Here is a 13,750-nt window from a genome sequence, read left to right as displayed (position 1 = left end):
AAAGTTAAACATGTAACTTTTTTACTTCTAAGGGGTTTAGTTAAGTCATTTAAAGACATTTATTCCAATTAATATGATCGAGTTGGCCAATTTTGCTTAAAATGTTCATATGTGTCCAATGAATTACTTAGTCAAAGTGGGTTTAGTCAAGAGTTAATAAAACTCAAGCATCTATAGTTAATATTTGAAAATATTTTCAAAGGTTAGTTTATCTCACTTAGTCAATTTGATTTCATTGATTTTAAAGGGTCAAAAGCTAAAGTTATAATTGTTTTTTTTTCACCATCAAATCTATCAAGAAAATATTTGTTAATGATAGATACATTTATCTTCAAGAGGACATTGCAAGGAAGCTATCTCCTTTTATTCTAATCTGCTTAATTGTGATTCTGATGATAATAATGGCTCTTTTGATTCTTTTTTTATCAATAAGAAATTTAATGCTTCAAATTTTGCTTCTCTTTTTCTAAATTTCTCTAAGTATGATATTGAGTTTGTTTTCTTTTTGATTTGTTCCAACAAGTCTTCTGGCCCTCCTGGATTTAGCTCCAAGTTCTTTAAAGATACATGTCACATTAATGGGGAGGCTTATATTAAGGTTGTTAAGTATTTTTTTAGCACTGCTAAATTTCTTCATAGGATTAAACATTTAGCCATCACGATTCTTCCAAAGAAGACTAAGAAATTTAATGCTTCAAATTTTGCCGCTCTTTTTCTAAATTTCTCTAAGTATGATATTGAGTTTGTTTTCTTTTTGATTTGTTCCAACAAGTCTTCTGGCCCTCCTGGATTTAGCTCCAAGTTCTTTAAAGATACATGTCACATTAATGGGGAGGCTTATATTAAGGTTGTTAAGTATTTTTTTAGCACTGCTAAATTTCTTCATAGGATTAAACATTTAGCCATCACGATTCTTCCAAAGAAGACTAAGAAATTTAATGCTTCAAATTTTGCCGCTCTTTTTCTAAATTTCTCTAAGTATGATATTGAGTTTGTTTTCTTTTTGATTTGTTCCAACAAGTCTTCTGGCCCTCCTGGATTTAGCTCCAAGTTCTTTAAAGATACATGTCACATTAATGGGGAGGCTTATATTAAGGTTGTTAAGTATTTTTTTAGCACTGCTAAATTTCTTCATAGGATTAAACATTTAGCCATCACGATTCTTCCAAAGAAGACAAGGGGTAAGTTTATTGTTGACTTCTGATATATCTCTCTTTGCAATATAATTTATGAGGTTATTTTTAAATCTTTGGTTGATTACTTAAAGTTTATTCTTCCCAACATAATTCATCATGTATAAACTGCTTTCATAAAAAGCATGATATTACTGATAATATCATTATCGCTAATGAGCTCTATACGTATTTTAATTCTTGGAGTTTCACATAAATATTTTGTTCTAAAATTGGCTTGGAAAGGCTTTTGATAAAGTTAATAGTTATTTTATTTTTAATAGAATGAATCAACTGGGGTTTTCTATTATCTTTATCTAATAGATTTATGCTTGTGTGGTTGATGTTAATTTCTTTGTTATTAGTAATAGTGACATTAATGATATTTTGCCTCTTCCATTAGTCCAAGGCAATGATGCCCCTTGTATTTTTATCTCTTTATAATTGTAATGGATGCTCTCTCTTCTTTGTTAAATCCTCATGATTTGGGTTATGGTGATTCAATCTGTTTAAAAAGAAATGATGATTTTATTCAGCTCATTTATGATGATGATCTCATAATTTTTAGAAATAATGATATAAGTTCCATTAAATATTTGAAGGGCATTCTTCTTATGTTCAATCGAGCTTCTAACCTTAGTGCTAATGTTTCCAAATCAGCTATATGCTTTTCGCAATGATGCCCCTTGTATTTTTATCTCTTTATAAGTGTAATGGATGCTCTCTCTTCTTTGTTAAATTCTCATGATTTGGGTTATGGTGATTCAATCTGTTTAAAAAGAAATGATGATTTTATTCAGCTCATTTATGATGATGATCTCATAATTTTTAGAAATAATGATATAAGTTCCATTAAATATTTGAAGGGCATTCTTCTTATGTTCAATCGAGCTTCTAACCTTAGTGCTAATGTTTCCAAATCAGCTATATGCTTTTCAAAAGTTGTTAACTAAGATTTGCACCATCATCTATGTTTTTTGAATGGTTTTGAATATAAGACCTTACCGTAGGATTACATGGGTGTTGTTATAAAACCTTCCAAAATCCTTGCATTCAACTATCATTAGCTCATTGATAAGGTGTACTCTTGGCTTTTCAGATTGAAAATGAAAGCTCTAGTTAATATGGGTAGTCTCCATTTAATTGAATCCATAATTTGGAGTTACCCATATTTTTAGCGTCGTTCTATTACTCTTCTTAAAGAGATTACGAAGTCAATCTTTTTGACGAACATTAACTTTTTGCGTCGAATAGTGTGGGAAAGAAGATGTCTACCATAACATGGAAAACTTCTTCTTGGCTTAAATCTAAAGATGTCCTTGGTAATCCTTCTCTTGATATTATCAAATTTCTTTTTAAATCTAAAACTGATCTTGAGACATTACAACTTTACTTCTTATTTGGCTAAATGGTATGATAACCATCATGGTTCTATATGGCATAAACCAAGATTCAACTTTTCTTATTTTTAGAAGGATCTCAAAAATGTGGTCGTGAGAATTAGGAGCATGTTATCTTTTCAAGTTACTACCAAAGGCTGAATGAATATTCTCTTTATGAGACATTTGGTGATGTTGTTTTACAATGGTTTGACTATCTCAGACACAAGAAGTCGTGTGACCTTTTGCATAATGGTAGTTTGTTTTCTTAGAATCACATGTTAATGTCATATCATTGTCTTCAAATGACTTCGAATAGTCCTGTAGTGGATGGCACAAATAGTTGTTGTTGGAGGGCACTCAATCATTACTCTCATGAACTCACTTATATCTCACTGTTTGATAACATTACTAACTATGATTGGAGCAAATTTATTTGTTTTGAGGGCTTTTCTATCAAATTTGTATTGCATTCTGGAAATTTTTTTATAATGCATTGAAAACTAAGAATGTGCTCTATGCTAGATGCGTCATAGTAAATACTTTTTGTGTTCTCTATTTTTATGGGAAGGAATCTTACGGCTATCTTTATTTTGTTCATTGCTTCTCTCACAATTTGCTTAAGAGTTACATTCATGGTGGAAAATTTTTCATGATGATTGGAAGTATGTCTCAAGTTCCTTTTCATCTAGAGACTTTTTCTTGAAAATTTATAAAAATTTTTTTTCTATTGGCCGCCCGAGTCAAGACATTGCTTTTAGCTTGAAAGGAATAACAACTTTTTCGATAACTCTTCCTCCTCCTTAGAGAGTTTAACTCAAAATATTCATTAAAGCTTAAAGGAGAAAAGTAAATGTTGAAAATTTAAAAAGGGGATTTTGTATATCATGGAGTGAGTTATCTTGTTTTTGTCACATGCGTTTTTGAGCTTAGGATTGCTTCATTTTCCTCTTTTTATTGTCTCTTATCAACCTATTTGACGGAATCTTGATTCTTTTATTTTGATCATCGAAATTTTTTTTCTGTTGGCCGCCCGAGTCAAGACATTGCATTTAGCTTGAAAGGAATAACAACGTTTTCGATAACTCTTCCTCCTCCTTAGAGATTTTAACTCAAAATATTCATTAAATCTTAAAGGAGAAAAGTAGATGTTGAAAATTTAAAAAGGGGATTTCGTATACTATTTGTATCTTATATAATCTTTGAAGTTGGAATCGGCTTTTCATGTTTACCTTGTTAATGACAGTAGCAACAATTGGTTTAATTTGTAGTTAAATTTTATTTCCAAAAAAGAGACTTTAGATACTATACGTGGAGTCATCTAATATGGCTTTCATTACTTATATTATATTTATTCTTGTGCTATCATTTCCTATATCATGGAGTGAGTTATCTTGTTTTTGTCACATGCGTTTCTGAGCTTAGGATTGGTTCATTTTCCTCTTTTTATTGTCTCTTATCAACCTATTTGACGGAATCTTGATTCGTTTATTTTGATCATCGACTTGTTAGTTCATCCTTTCAAGTGCTTTTTAGTTTTGATTAAGCGCTGCAGTTGAATAATTGTGGAATCAATCTATACATATCAAACTTAGCATTGAAGACTATTTTGCACATTGCACTTTGGATGGTATTAGAAGGCTGTTGTGGTCACCGTCCAGAGCAATTATTAGGTGTGGAGTTCGCACATGCAAATTTTGTTGTACTAGTTGTAATAATACAACAAATAATTTGTTGTATTAATACAACCAATACAACTAATAATACAATGTAATTCACGTCTTTCACACATATTTTATCCACACCAAATAATTTTTCCAACGTTAGTCATTATGTTTTTTGAATGTTATTAATATCATTTTTAACCATGTTTTATCTAATTATTAGTTATTTTATTTTATTATATGTTTTTTTTTTGTCATTAGCTACTATTTTAATATTTTTTTACACAGAATAAAATAGGGTATTGACCTCAAAATTTTTATAGATAAAAAATTTGATTATTGACACCATCATTTTTTAACTCACTCGAGAAAAAAAAATTATGTCACTTCGGACATGACTCTATGTGCGGGCTCACAGTAATATACCGCTATGTGTGTTACATCCGACCCATCTAAAAAAATATTAAAGTGGAACCACGGACTGTGCATTAACCTCAAAATAACCTCCATAATATTATTTCGGGGTTATTGAAATGGAATGTATGGATTTTTCTTCAATAAATCTGAAAAAATATCGTGAATGTTATTTTAAAATTATTTTTGGACTATTAATGTAAAATATATGAGTTTTTCTTCCATGAGGCCCAAATAATAAAATGGATCATGTACATGGAGTCCGCGTATAAGACACAAAACTTTACCTGATAGAGCACAGTATGCTTGTCCACAGTCTTTTAGGTAAGACAGAAAACTTTCCCTAATAGAGCACAGTATGCTTGTCCACAGTCTTTTAGGTTCAATGGGCGACCTCTGTCGCTCACATATCGGCGAAATATTGATGTAATCGCCTCATTGGCATTTCAGTCGACGTACGGAGAACTACGGGATGATCCGGCGAGAGTCGGTCACATTACCTTCCGAAGCACTTTCATTTTCCTTACACATCCTTGACTTCTCCTCTTCGCCCTTTCTATTTCTTTATTGACCCGGTAAGATGGTCTCTTTGATTTGTTATGCAGAAGAACATAATTATCGAGTTTTAATAGCTTTTGCAAATTTTCGATTGTTGGAAGCAGGAAACGTCACTGCTCTGATCCATGGCGCGAGGCTTGTCCTTAGGGACTAAATCGTCGGCTGAACATAGTAAAAGTTACGGGATCTCAAAATCAGCAGCCTTGATTTTTGCCTTGCTTTTCACCGAAGCTATCTTAGTCGCATTAATCATTTACTTCGTCCCATGTAAGACTAACGAGGTCATTTTCTTTATTCCATGTCATTATCACGTTCTTACTGGATTTTGGGTTCCTTATTGCTGAATCAGATACTAAGATCGATTGGGATGCCTACATGTCACAGGTATTGGGATATCATATCATTCTCATCACATTGATGATAGGATGCTTTTTCTTTAGATTTATTTTTTATTGTTAGTTGTTCAATTTTTGGTGTGTCTCTATTGTCTTTAAGCACAGGTTGCTGGGTTTTTGGGTGGGGAGAGGGACTACGGCAATCTTAAGGGAGATACAGGACCTTTGGTCTATCCAGCTGGATTTCTGTATGTGTACTCTGCAATTAAGTTTTTCACTGGTGGTCAGGTCCTTCCTGCTCAGGTAACATCACAATCCTCACAATTCTGTTGTATGTGTTTTGCAGTTTTGCAAAGAGTTATCTCTGATTCTTCCTTTTACCGAACTCTCGGATTTCACCTATGTGAAGATCACTAATACTTGTTTGTGGTTTGAACTTTGAAACCCTATGTCCTTTTCATTTTTATTTGATTTGTTTATCTGTTTTATTTTAATTTTTTTGGTGATATTGATGAAGCTCTATTCTGTTTTTTTTTTTTTTAGCTTGCTCAGACGATCTGTTTATATTTTAGCTTTTTTGCTATTTTTTCTCGGCATTTTGGGGAACTTTTGTTTTAATCAGTTTTTGTTGCTTTGGAGTTCAATGACCAATGGACCATACTTCATATAGTTTGAAATAAACGAACTTCTGCATAATGTATTATCATTTTCACTGGGTACATTGTTTTATTTAGCCAAATTAACTTGTGATGTTTATTTTCTGCAATGTGGGGAGCTTTTGGATTAAACAGTTTTAATTGCTTGGGAGTTTAATGATCATGTACCATGCAACATTTAGTTTGAAAAGAAAATTTTTTTTTCTGCTGATGTACTATAATTCCATGGGTTATATTATTTTATTTCTGACAAATTAGTTTAAATAGGTCTTATATAAGTAGAGACATGGTTATAGATAGAGAATGCTAAGTTGGATGTGCGATAAAACTAGGATGGATATAGTGAGAAATTTAATTATCTAAGATAAATGGTCGGAGTTTCACGTATTAAAAGAAAGACATAAAAATAGTTTTAGATAATTTATAATTTAATTATCCATGGAGAGATGATACATCAGACTAGGTAATTGTGCGCTGCTTCGCGGGGGATTCTCTTTTGTCGCACAAAGCATAGTATTTATTGATAATAGGCAAGGTTGAAGGAAAAATCAGGAATCGAGGTGTAAGCCTTGAGGTGGATCGAGGCATAAGCCTCAACAACAACAACAAGCTTTTAACCTACTAAATGGGGTCGGCTACATGAATCCTTTTTCTCCACTGTGTTCTATTGAGTGTCATATTTTCATTTAAGTCTAATAAATTATGAGCATTTTCTTATACTGGTTGCCCAAGTTTTTTTAGGTCTACCTCTACATTTCTTAACATAATCTAAGGCGACTTGTCAAATATAAACATATACTCATCTCTTAACAGGATCATCAATTGGTTCACGTTTAATGTGAGCAAAATCTTGTCTGCCACTGGAGCTGCACCAACGCTTTCACGAATATATTTATTTTTCATTTTGTCTCTAAGTGTAATGCCACTCATCCACCTAAAAATTCTCATATCAGCAACGCTTAACTTAGTTTTATGCTTCTCTTTTATAGGCCATTGCAGGTCTCACCACCATCTAATAAAATTTTCTATCACACAATAGGCCCGATGCATTCCCTACTTCTACCATCCAACTTGAATTCTACGAATAGCATCCCCATCTGTATCACCTTCACTTTGAACAATAGATATGATATATCTAAAACGTTCAATCATTTTAATGATTTGATCACCCATTTTTATAACTCCACCACTAAATCTACTACTACTAAATTTACATTCCAAGAATTTAGTTTTAGATGTACTTAAATAAAGGCTTTATACTCTAAAGTTGACTTCTATAATTCATGTTTTTCTAGAACTCTTTCTCTAGTCTTATCCACAAGGCTTTATACTCTAAAGTTGACTTCTATAATTCAAGTTTTTCTAGAACTCTTTCTCTAGTCTTATCCACAAGAAAGTTGTCATTAGCGAAAAGCAAATATCCCTTAGACAAACCACAAATCTTGATAATTAAACTTAGAATTTAAATAGGCAATTAGACTTCATTAGGTCACTTGATATACATTTATATAGTATTCTCCAATCCCAAATATAAAGCAATTCTATAAAAGTTTGAAATTAGATTTGAACTTTAAATTTAGAATTTAAATATGCCATAAGAATCAGGATTCATAGCGGTATTATTATCATTTTCATCATTTTGGAAGAATCATCATATGTAACAACTCTATCATTATCTTCACATTCTTCTTCAATTACGACATCTATCATTTACTTCTACGTCAATTAACATTGAATTCAATATAATTAGTAGCATAACTAAATAATCAATTATGCTTTAATTACAAAATTATCTTTATATTTTCTTGAAGCTCCAGCCCCCCTTCTTTTAAATGTTGTGAATTACAAGTTGTTCCAACTTCAATATCTCTTTGACCCCTTTCAATGTTTAGCATTGATATCTTCATTATAATCATTATTATGAAGTCTAGTCTTCATCTTCAACTTTTAATCCTTGAGATTTCTTTGGTGTTATCCATTCATCATCAAATATAACATCATAAACAATCAAATGTTCTATCTCATTGCCACAATTTCTGTGTTGCAGCTTCAAGCGTCTATCTTTCAATTTTTTATTGAACATAACATAAACTAACTTGTTCATTTGACCTATAGCCAACCAATTTCTTCTGTTTGTATGCATTTGGTTGAATATACTTCAATTAAGCTCACATGTGCAATTTGAACAAGACTAAGAACTTTTACAACAAATACTTTTGAGTTCAGGCATGTTATCTATGAATTGTGCTCACCAACATTCTAGCATAAGATTAAATTATTAAATAAAAGTAGCAATATGTTTTAGGATATAACTTTATATGTAAATGATAAACTCATATATTTAAAATTTTTAATAAATGAAACTTACCTAGTGATCGTGTATTGTAGCAGGCTTGAGACATTCCATTATTCAAATAAAAATCTTCAAGTTGATCATTGACTAGTCAAACTCAAGAATAATTCTATCCATGCATGCATATAAATTGGTCTGAACCTTTTATCAACATGAAATTCATTGTCATAATGAAGTTGAGAATTCAAATATATGCTGCAACATGTAAATATTGATGGAGCCGGCAATCTCATTTGTCATCAATGATTTCCCGTATTTCATTGTTTGTTTTTGTCCTTCAAAATTTTTTGCTATTTTCTCCTTTTTATAGCTTCATAAATAAACCCCATAACAAGAGTCCTCTTACCATCAACCATTCATAATAATTTCACTAAAGACGTTGTAATATTCAGAGCATAACTAGCACTACACCAAAACAAATCATCTCTCATAATAATCCTCTTCATTTGTTTTTCTTCTGATTTTTTGGCCCAATAACTTTTGTCCTATTCTTCAGAAGCAAACGTATCCTCCATAGGTTGCCACATCTCTTTAAATCTTTGCAAAGTCAAATAAGTTGTGGTAAATCTTGTAATCGCTGGTGGGGTAAGTTTTTATCTATGAATTTTCTCATCAAGCTTAATATCCAAGAATGATTGTAAATAAATTTACTTACCTTCTTTCCTTTAAGCAAAGCAGATTAATGTGGCGACAATTATTCCAAATTTTTCATCATTAAATCAAGACATGAGCAGCACAATGAGTCCAATAAATATGTTTTTTTCTTCATTAATATCATTTCAACAGCTTTGTAGGCACTTGCATTATCTGTAAAATTTGAACAATTATACTTTCCCCAATTTCTTCAACAACCTCATTAAGCATGTTAAATAGCAATTGTGCATTTTTTTACAAAGGCCAATGCATCAACATATTTAAAAAATATCGTTCCATAACCTTTGTTAATATGAAAAGTTATACTACTTCTTTAATATTAGACCAACCATCTGACACTATAGTAACACTTGTCTCAACCCATTCAACAAAGGCCAATGCATTAACATATTTAAAAAATATCGTTCCATAACCTTCGTTAATATGAAAAGTTATAATACTTCTTTAATATCAGGCCAACCATCTGACACTATAGTAACACTTGTCTCAACCCATTCATTTTCTCACTTCATCTACCATTATTATTGTAGTTCTAACCTCCTCATCCAACATCTAAATTCACACTCATACATGATAGGAAGATGTAGCCCTCGCCCAAAATTTTCCAATAGAACGAAGCATATTGATCCATGAATGATTTCTAATCACATTAAATGGGATTCCATTCACCTAAAAACGTCTTGCAACATCTAAACATACTCTATTTTTATGTTCTTTTGCTGATGCTGGAGGAGGAATTGTTTGAGAGTTGATAATCTCAACCTCATCTACATTCACAATAAATCTATCTATTGACCTTTAGTTCCTCCATCAGAATAAGGAAAATGACTTCCACTGCTGGAAACATCATATTGTGAGCTAAAATATGAATTATTTCTCATCATCTCTTCTATATTTCTCTACGTTGTTTCTTTTGAGGTGTTGTATTTTTTAAAAAATTTAAGGCGTTGCTTTTTTTCTTCATCACTTTCTCACATGCTTCAATATTTACAAGTGTGCAAGTCATGTAATCTTTAAGTCTTTTAACACCACTGTAATTCGCTTGTCACAAAATTTACATTTGAAATAAATATATCCATTCTTTGCATCTTCTTCTGACACTTCAGCTTGCGTTTCATATTTCCAAGCTGGATCTTATCTTCTTGCGCAACCACCCATTCTAAAAGACATAAGCAAATGTTTCCTCAAACAAAGCGATAATTTAAACCAAAAAGACTGTTCATATTGTAAGTGAAGTAAATCAATGCAACACAATCATTTAAATTAAAAATGTATCGATAACACTGCCTTCTAACTTTCACATTAATGATTAAACAGAGAAAATACATTTTTAATGCAAAATCAAAATGATTTGGCAAATAAAATAATACAATTCATCAATCATTGAGAATTTGATGAAATTGAAAATATAACCTTACCTTCAAAACATACATTTTACTGATTCCAAAAGCCAATTGATAATTAAAGGTTGTCAAAATTTGAAATTACCAACAAATTTTAGAAAAAAATTGATTCACACCACAAAAAGGAAACCAACATGCATCAAAGTTCAAACTTAATAAAATCATAATCCCACACAAACTTCGATATTTGAGCGAGAATTTGAAAAATGGAAGAAATAGTATGCTTGTTTTGTAAATAGGAATGTCTTGATTGCTATGTATGTAATGCTCTAAATACTAAATAACAATATCTCGATTGCTATGTATGTAAATGCCAAAAAAATATTAAAATTGAACGCTCAAATTCACATGAAAGAAAAAATAGGGCTTTTGGGAACTCTGAAAAATCGACGGAACGACAAAACCGCAGAGGAGAAGAGAATGTTGTTGCAGAAGAGAAGAGGTTCGCTGGACTTTGCTGCTTTGATGGACTTCGCCGCTTCCCTAGACTTTGATGCCGGACTTTGATACAGGGGGCTTGACTTTGACGCTCGAAGCCTCAGGACGAAGGATTTAGACGCTCACACTGTCGAAGGAAGTGGAAGAAGATAGAAAGCTCTCGAAACGATGTCCAACCCTAAATCTGTGATATGGCTGCTACATGAAGGTTATAAATATTTATATATAATTTTAATTTGCGATGCTTTAACCATCTTGAGGTGCGTACTCATTGCAAAAAGATATAAGCCTTGCCCAAACTGGCGAGGCTCACACTCTAAGTTGCTGAAGCAGCGCCTCGAATCGAGGAGCACCTCTAGGCGGACGCCTCGAGTGCTTTTTTAAACGTTGATAATTGGCTAAACTGTATTTTGAATTTTTAGGATTGCTTTTTTTTCAATTGAAAAAAATACCATGCAAATGGATTTTGCTGATAGTTTATCAGAGTAGGATAAAATTCTCATGATTTGTATTTATTTCTTTGATGTGTTGCATCCAACTTTGACATCAATAATCCAATGCAATTTTTTTTGTTTCTCTGATTAGAATTATTGATTTCTTTTTTCTGAAGTTTACTATTGTTTTTTTTTATGTCATTGCAGATTTTATTTGGTATTCTTTACATTGCAAATTTGGGCATCGTCTTTCTGATATATTCGAGCACTGATGTGGTATGTGATATTTTCTTGAAAATGTGATTGTGGGTCCCTTTTGTTTGTACATATTGTTATTTATTACAAATTGAGATTTTGTTTTGAAGATCAATTTTGTAAACTGGTTTTTGGTTTCAAATTGTATCATGAGCTAGATTTTATTTATGCTGCTAATAAAATTTTTCATCGGCTAAGTTGTTGAACAGTTTTTCCATGCTTCTTTTGTTGATCGGTACCTAGATTTCTATTTTTGATACCAATAATTCTTGGTTGATCTTTATTATAGTCATACCAGTAGCCGGGATGCAATCCGTGATTAGTAAGAAATGGCTCATCCTTATACCCACTTATAACGTGTATCTGCAATGGAGGTCATAGTCTCTTCTATAGTATTGTCTTGGTTAATATAAGTTTTTTTTTTTTTTGCAGCTATATATATGGCTTATAGTACTCAATTCCACAAAATTTTGGTCTTACCAGTGGTTCACAATTATTTTGTGCTTAGAATTAATTTTCTTTTCATGCTTAGAATATGTATGCCCAACTGTGTCGAGGACTCGGCTACGGTCAAACCGGCCCTTGGCTAGTCTGCATGAGAAGTGAGGCAAGGATAATGCACTCTCCAGGAGCTTGAGGAAATTGCTAAATCTGCGGTAAACTTAGAGGAGCACACACTAACTTGTTAGGCTTATTCACTTAATTCCTAGGCATACCAACCCAATCACTATGTCTTTTCATCCAAGCTTAGGGATTACTCTTGCTCAAAGTCATGCTTTACTCGTTAATGTTCAAAAAAAGAGCACAATTTTATTAGGAAGTTGTGGCTTTATATAGAGGAATTGCAACTTTATTGAACCAATAATAATTTAAAGTAGTTGTTCACGTGAGCATGAGTATTTTCAAGTGTCTATAAAAGTTTCATCATGTATTATATATTTATTTTTTATGAAATCAAAGTTTTTTGTTTTGTACAGCACCAAAACCTTATAAATAAAAGGTTAAAAGGAAAATTTTTACAATGAGATTCTTTGAAGGCTCTTCAAGCTATTATTTTTTTTTTTTTGAAAGCCTATGAAATCTTGAAAGTCTTATTAATAAGGTTTGAACACTGCCAATGGATAAATTTGAAACCAATATCTTGAAAGATGTGATGAGCATGGTGAGCATGAATTACAACAACAACAACAACAACAACAAAGCCTTCCCACTATGTGGGGTCGGCTACATGAATCCTTTTTCTCCATTGCGTCCTATTTAGTGTCATATTTTCATTTAGTTCTAATAAATTAAAATCATTTTTTATACAATATGCCCAAGTCAAAATAAATTTATTTCATTTAATTTGAATTGAATGAAATAAATTGATGAGATTTGATTTGAATTGAGTTTATTAGTAAATGTAGAATCTTACTCCTTCAACCAAAAACTACTTGCACTGATTCCATAAGTTGGATGAACCGGAATTTTTCCCTATTCAGACTAAAATTTCAGATTATTTGAGATTCTTACCCCGTTTTTGTTAACCCTGATATGATAATATTTGTTGATGCTCGATATATTTGGTATCCTCTAATATATGAATCTCACATATTTTAAATCGAGATAATATGCAAGCTTATTATTTGATGCTTTGTATGTATATAAGTATGTTTGCCTGTTTTTATATAGGGGCATGAATATTTTTACTTGTCTGCCTTCTTTTTACTATTTTATGATTAAGCCAGCTATTGAGTTGGAAAAACATATCCTTTTTTTGTTTTTTTTTCCTTGGTTTTTGCAGATAGAATATCTATCTGCAATGCATTGAAATTTAGGATTTCCCTTGGCAGTGACAAGCAAAGGGAAATAATGTATTGTTATGTGATGTATTTATCTCATTGTAAATATCTGTTGAAATATATGCTGTAATAATTGGATTTTTATATTGTCCTTGATGGATAAATACATTAATGTTGATTCTGAGACACCTTGATGATATATATATATATATATATATATATTATGAATGGCAGGTTAATCTATAATCTTTTAA

The 13,750-nt window shown here is 31.6% G+C and overlaps 1 protein-coding gene across 1 annotated transcript in view; it reads left to right on the top strand.

Moving 5' to 3' along the window:
- Nucleotides 1-4,970: 4,970 nt before the first annotated feature.
- Nucleotides 4,971-13,750, top strand: part of LOC110026944 (dol-P-Man:Man(5)GlcNAc(2)-PP-Dol alpha-1,3-mannosyltransferase) — a 56,506-nt gene continuing 47,726 nt past the window's right edge. Inside the window, exons 1-5 of the mRNA XM_020728181.1 lie at nt 4,971-5,204; nt 5,292-5,454; nt 5,537-5,571; nt 5,688-5,825; nt 11,668-11,736. Coding sequence (XP_020583840.1) covers nt 5,313-5,454; nt 5,537-5,571; nt 5,688-5,825; nt 11,668-11,736 — 384 coding nt within the window. The 5' untranslated portion in view covers nt 4,971-5,204; nt 5,292-5,312. The remainder of the gene's footprint in view (nt 5,205-5,291; nt 5,455-5,536; nt 5,572-5,687; nt 5,826-11,667; nt 11,737-13,750) is intronic.

The sequence above is a fragment of the Phalaenopsis equestris genome, unplaced genomic scaffold (genome assembly GCF_001263595.1).
Source record: "Phalaenopsis equestris unplaced genomic scaffold, ASM126359v1 Scaffold000002, whole genome shotgun sequence".
Classification (NCBI taxonomy): domain Eukaryota; kingdom Viridiplantae; phylum Streptophyta; class Magnoliopsida; order Asparagales; family Orchidaceae; genus Phalaenopsis; species Phalaenopsis equestris.
The sequence above is the reverse complement of the archived record's forward strand: the minus strand, read 5'-3'. Positions and strand labels throughout refer to the sequence as shown.